The following is a 6166-nucleotide window of genomic DNA, read 5'->3' on the forward strand; positions in this document are numbered from 1 at the left end:
AATGAAGGTTCCCAAATACTTCAAAGAAGTGGGAGATGACCGACCTCATGATGCTCTACGCCATCCACACAACTTCCCTTTCCCTTAACGAATGAGAAGAAGAGAAAGGTCAGAACGTACGCCCCACCCGACACCCCCTCTGACGCCTGGACCAGGAGCTACAGTTTCTGTGACTCTCTGGGGTAAGCAGGAGGCCCTGTACCCTCTAATGGACCCTCCTGCTTGTTGAGTTTTCCCTGTGATGCATCATCAGACAGCCACAGGCGAGGGAAACCTGGAGCATCTCAGATGCATGCTTGCTCTCCTTTGTCTCTGCTCTACCTGTCTGTTTAGATTAGAAACCCACGAGGCATGTCTGCCTCCGGGCTCCGCATAGCGCCCACGGATCGCGGATGCTCAGGGAACGTGGATGACTGATGATGATGTTAATCTGAGTAATAATAGGCATTTGGGTGAAATCTCAAGAAGCTTCTCGGTGCCCAGTGATGGATGCACGTGAGCTGCGGAGGAGGAAGGAACCCAGCCAACAGGCAGGTGCCGGTACCAGGACGGCCCAGCTTAAAAGGCTCCTCCCTTAAAAGCAGAAATTAATCGGACAAGCACACAAACAAGCCCTCACACAAGGAGCATCGTTTTTCTTAATAGAGCACCAGTTGTGTGGCAGCTGCTTGGGATATTAAGTCAAAGAGAACAAGGCAATTTTATATAAGGGCATCCAAACAATGGTTATTTATTGAGAGCTTGCTGAGTGTTGGCTTTCCCCCCTAAGTTATCTCAAATTAGACACAGTTTTCTCATTTTGGAGATAAGGAAACTGAGCCTCTGAGAGGTGGGGTGACTTGCCCAAGTCACGCAGTGCTATCGACTGAATGTTTGTGCCCCTCCAAAATTCGTATGTTGGCGACCTAGTCTGCAGTGAGATGGTATTTGGAGGTTTGGCCATTCGGAGGCGATCAGGTTTAGATGGAGTCTTACAGATGAGGTTAGTGTCCTTATAAAAGAGGAAAAGGGACCAGAACTCTCTTTCTGCCATGTAAGGACACAGCAAGAGGGTGGCCTTCTGCAAGCCAGGAAGTGGGTCTCGTTAGGAACCAAATCTTCCGGCTCCTTGATCTTGGACTTCCAGCCTCTAGAACTGTGAGAAATAAACATCTGTTGTTTAAGTCACTTAGTCTGTAGTACTTCGTTATGGCGGCCTGAGCTGATGACGACACATAGTAACTATTTCTCGGCCTCCAGATTTGCACACAGGTCTGCTGCCGCCAGTGACCATGACCTTGCTCTCCGTAACCGCATTCATTCTTATCAGTGCCCTCCCTTTGGGTTCAGGAGAAGTTCTTTTCATGCTAATGTGTCAGGTCGCTCCGTTTGTCCATCACTTTCTTTCCTTCCCCAGCACACCCCCCTTGCAGGACAGGGGGTGAGGGAGGGACTTCGATCATGTAACGGTGGGTAATGAGTCACCGTTACCCTGTGAGCGTCATCTCTGTCAGCCACAGATGTGGTGGCTGCCCCTCCCCCTGGAGCCAGGCCTCTGAGAAGAAAAAGGCCCAAGATTGTGGCAGAGGCGAGGAAGGAGGGAGCCCCCCAAGGGATGGACGCTGGACGCCCATTGGAGGACGATGCTGGACCCGTTGGTGCCGCAGCGGGGAAAGCAATGATTTGCGCTGTCACCCGGACGCTGGGAGTTTTTGCCATCATCCGGTAGTAAGACTTCCTTTCCAGGAACGAATGAGCTGTGCCATAAGCTCCCCGCGGCACCATGGCTCTAACTTCGGGGTGACACTAGAAAACCACGAAGGAACGTAAATGAGGGAGGATGTTTATTTCTTCGGATATGGCCTCAGGACGGGACTGGAGTAAAGATGGCCAAAAATGTGGAGGGACCAAGGTGCCAGATGGCCAGAAGTGTGGAGAAGGCAGGGGACTAAGAGCAGGCAAAATAACAATGTAAATAATGACAAATCTGAGTGATATGTGATCTATACAGTAGTCATAAGATCTGTCGGGCTTACTAGCAGATTCCTTCCTCCACGGGGAGCGTCGCAGGGTGGAGCTTGTGTTCTTTGGCCCTGGAGGCACGTTCTGCGGGAGGGTGGGCTCAATCTGACCTGCTGAGATGGGCCAGAGCCATGGGCTTAGGGACCCCATGGCTGGGCTGCATCCCATGGATGGCAGGACCTGCCACATGCCAGTGACTCTGATTAGGTGAAATAGCAACTGTGAAGAGTTGAGCTGTGCCTTTCACGAAGCCCAGACGTCACATGTGGCCTCAGGAGGGGAGGTCTTGATGTAGTGTTTAATATGGTAAAATAAAAATATATATTTAGTTTCGGTCCCTAGTTCCCGGCACAGAGTTCCTGAAATCCTTAAAATGTCCTGAACGATATATGTGTCTTTTATTATTCATAAGGAGTCCCCTTGGAGCACACCCTGTTTATGCTAATGAGGTCACTGGGTGGGGCCCCCAGATAGCTTCCAGATGGGGGCTGGTTACCAGATGAACCAATCAGGTGGTCAGAGGGCTGGAACTCCCAGCTCCCACCCCTCCACCTCTGGGAAGGGAAGGCGGAAATGTCCAATCACCAAAGGCCAATGATTTAATCAATCGTGACCATGTAGCGAAACCACCATCCAAAGCTCTTGAATGGGAGGGTTTGGAGAGTTTCGGGGTGAACACATGGACTTGCTGGGAGGGAGATGTGTGGGTGGGGCACGGAAGCTCTGCACCCCGCTCCCTCTCCCCCCACATCCCGCCCTAAGCAGCTCTTCCATTTGGCCGTTCCCGAGCTGTATCTTTTATAAAAAAAAAACTGTGAGTACGGCGCTTTCGTGAGCTCCGTGAGCTGTTCTTTCAAATGGCAAACCCGAGGAGAGGGTTGTGGGAACCGCCGACAGAGCAGGTCAGAGGTAGTGATGGCCCAGGACCTGAGACCAGCATCTAACGGGGTGGGGCAGTCTCGGGGGACTGAGCCCTTTAACTCGGGATCTGCCACCAACTAACTCTAGGTCGGTGCGTTAGGTTGGACTGAATTGCAGGATGTCTAACTGGCGTCAGAGAATTAGAGAAATGGTCGATGTGAGAAAAATCTCAGCCTGCGTTTCTTCTCTTGGTCTGAAAGAGTTCAGTTCATGCTTCTTTCCTCTTGAGTGGTCCAACTCCAAGCAAAAGACGCCACCTGGGGAGAGAGCATGGGGGTCTCAGCCCGGCCTGGCAGGGGGCATGTGGACGGCAGCCAGATGGTCAAACGGGGAGTCAGCATTGGGGCTATTGTGTGTCACAGTGACCCTGACCAGCCATGTGGACATGCCAAGGTGAGATTTTCCTGACTGACAGATGCCTCATTCCCGCCTGAGATGCTCAGAGAGAGAGACCATGAACCCTGAAAAACACCATATTGTTCTGTGATGTCACCTCTGGAATGTTCTGAGTGTTTTGGTGACCAACTTCTGCATAGGACCTATACCTGGCATCTAACATTGGTATGGCTTTTTACTTGAGATAGAAATAATAACCTCGGAAGAGATAGTGGGCGTAGCTGTCTCTGCTCCAAAGGCTTGGGCATCGACTACAATAGCTATCTTAATTTCTGTGCAGACATTGATAAAGCCCTTTATCAGATACCGTCTTCCCGTTCCTCGAGACTCAGATTTTCCATAATGTACCTAATTGACAAGAGGGGGTGCGTGAGGAGGAAGATGAGCTGAGCTCCAGAGGTCGGGCTGGGAAGCAGACATCTTATTTTCTCTTTTCCACAGCACTCGAGGCCACATTTTACAAGAAAAAAAGATACCAGATCTGAAAGCCTAGACATTCCAATCAATGTGGTGCTGCCTCAGGTAGGGAGAACCCTGGGAGGATGTCGCCGACCACTTTTAGCCAGAACGACCCTCTTTCGAAACTCCGGCGAGATGGTGCAGGACAAGCAGAATAGTCGAGACTTCGATTCTAGCTGTGGGTCAGCTGCCACGCAGCTGTGGGAGGTCTCTTAGCCACTCGTGGCCTTGGGTTCCTTGTTCCTTCAAGTGAGGAGGGCGGGTTAGGTGACTTGGTTAAGACCTTCTAGTCCTAACACATGAAGTTTCTGTGACAGTCTGAAGTAAGCCAATCTTCTCAAAATTAGATCTGCTGGTACTTGTCGGGCAGCCACCCCGGATTTCTGGAGAATTAGAACTGGGGCTTGGAATCAAACGCATGTGACGGAATCCATGAGGAAAGAACCCAGTACACAGACAAAGGGGTACAGGGCCGTCTGGAGGTGTCGAGAGAGTTAAGGCCTGCAGTGTACCAGACATACGCAGTGTGAGGGGGGCGGTTGTGAGGGGCTCAGAACAGAGGCCAGTGGCTGGATGGAGTCTTGATGGGCTGCGGATTCTCAAGGCCCCTCCTGCTAAGGGGCCGTTTCCTCGGTGGGTTCTTCTGATCGGATTGTTTCTACAGCTGCTATGTCACAAAGGGGGCAGCCTGGCTTCTCCAGAGTCACCTAAGGCCCAGCTGGAAGACCATGGCGGTACAGCCAGAGCGGCTGAAGTGTAGGGTGGAGGAGTCCAACGCAGAGGTAACGACGCGAAAGCTCCGCCCGGCGCTGTGTAGGGACAGGGCGCGATCGCCAGTGTGCGTGTGCGCGTGCGTGCGTGTGTGTGTTTTCCCTAAAGCGCTCTCTTTCTTAAGAATTTTCAGAAAAGCAAGATTAGAAAAACCTTCAGCATTCCTTCTATCGGTGGAGGTAGTTGTGACAATCTAGGCAAGTACGTTCGAGAAAAAAATATAGGAAGAGAACGTTCTGGCTACGGGTTTTCACACCATCCTTATAACTCTGTGATAAACAGCCACATCTCTCTGTCTGCTCAGGAAGTTAGGAACACAGGCGAACTGCTCATTAGACAGGATGGGCCGCCCACAGGGCTTGACAGCTATAGCAACCTTGTTTTAGGTCCGATTCTTCCCCCATGAAATACGTGGGTCGTTCTGTTGGTTACCACTGTCCTGGTGGTGAGTGTTGACACTTTGGTGGGTTCACGGCCCAGATAAATCAATCTCTGCTTTGCTATGGGATGGGCCAGCCTGAGGGTGGGGTTGGGGATAGGGCTGCGATACGGTTCGTAGCAGTGGTCACGTGATAGAGGGATGGAAAGCCTTCTGTCTACATGTAGCATAACCCTCCCTGCCCCCCTCCCAGAAGCAGCCCAGCACGGGGGAGGAGAGGGGGGAACGGAACCGGGGAGCGCTCTCACAAGGCTGCAGCTTGTCCTGGGGTCTTCCACTCCCTGTGCTACGGGGCCTGGTGCTGCCGCAGGGGTCCGGACGGCATGGCGGGGAGCGTACCTGCTGCCCTGGCATGAGCGCCCCACGTGGGCAGATGTGGCCTCGTGGGTACACCTGCCACGGGGACACAGGTCACACGACAGGTTTACCGACACCTCCCAGGATGCTCAGGGCTGGCGCGTGGGGGGAGGGGCGTGGCATCGGCAGGTTTCGATTGTGTGAACCGCGGCACCTCCCGGGCTGTGTGAGAGGGACCCGCGAGCTCGCTGGACCTCCTCCAGCCAGGCGGCGTGTGCCTGCGGGGAAGGGCTGATGCGGTGAGCAGGGGACGGACCACTGCTGATGGCCGTGGATTTGATCATGTGTGGGCACTGGGCCATGCAGGTGCGAGGCAGAGGCGGTACGGATGCGGGGACGGGGGTCCCCAGCAGCCCCACCAGTGAGGGCAGAGCTGGAGTTAGGGGCTTGAACCCAGGTCAACGCCCGCTCTCCGCACTGCGCCCCAGGCTGGGCGTATGCCGCCTGGCTGGGCCAGCTCGCGTTTCGGCCCAGTGCTTTTTCTCTCTGTTTAAGGAGGTAGTGCCGTCTCTCCCCCACCTTAAGTGCTTGTCCCCGAGCTCCCTGCACGTATCTGCCACGCGCTGCTCTCTGCTGGGACGGAGTCCGTTCGTTTTAGGAGGGACTCGCATCAGCAGCTCGGCCTCCAGAAAGCGCGTCCGGGCCTTCGGGCCTCTCAATCACGTAGCAAATGCCTGCGATTCACGCTCACATCTTCCCAGATCGTATCGATTTCCAGTTTTTCTTCCTCACATTAAATATTTGTGTTTTCTGATCTATTTCCCTCCAGCTCATTGACTCGCTAGCCATCGACGTTGCCTCCTGCCCAAGCGAGCTGACCTT

At 53.5% G+C, this 6166-nt stretch overlaps 1 protein-coding gene across 1 annotated transcript in view; it reads left to right on the plus strand.

Moving 5' to 3' along the window:
* Positions 1-3408: 3408 nt before the first annotated feature.
* Positions 3409-6166, plus strand: part of SPERT (spermatid associated) — an 11351-nt gene continuing 8593 nt past the window's right edge. The window contains exons 1-2 of the mRNA XM_006914988.1: positions 3409-3483; positions 3760-3840. Coding sequence (XP_006915050.1) covers positions 3409-3483; positions 3760-3840 — 156 coding nt within the window. The remainder of the gene's footprint in view (positions 3484-3759; positions 3841-6166) is intronic.

Source organism: Pteropus alecto, unplaced genomic scaffold (genome assembly GCF_000325575.1).
Source record: "Pteropus alecto unplaced genomic scaffold, ASM32557v1 scaffold35, whole genome shotgun sequence".
NCBI classification, from domain to species: Eukaryota; Metazoa; Chordata; class Mammalia; order Chiroptera; family Pteropodidae; genus Pteropus; species Pteropus alecto.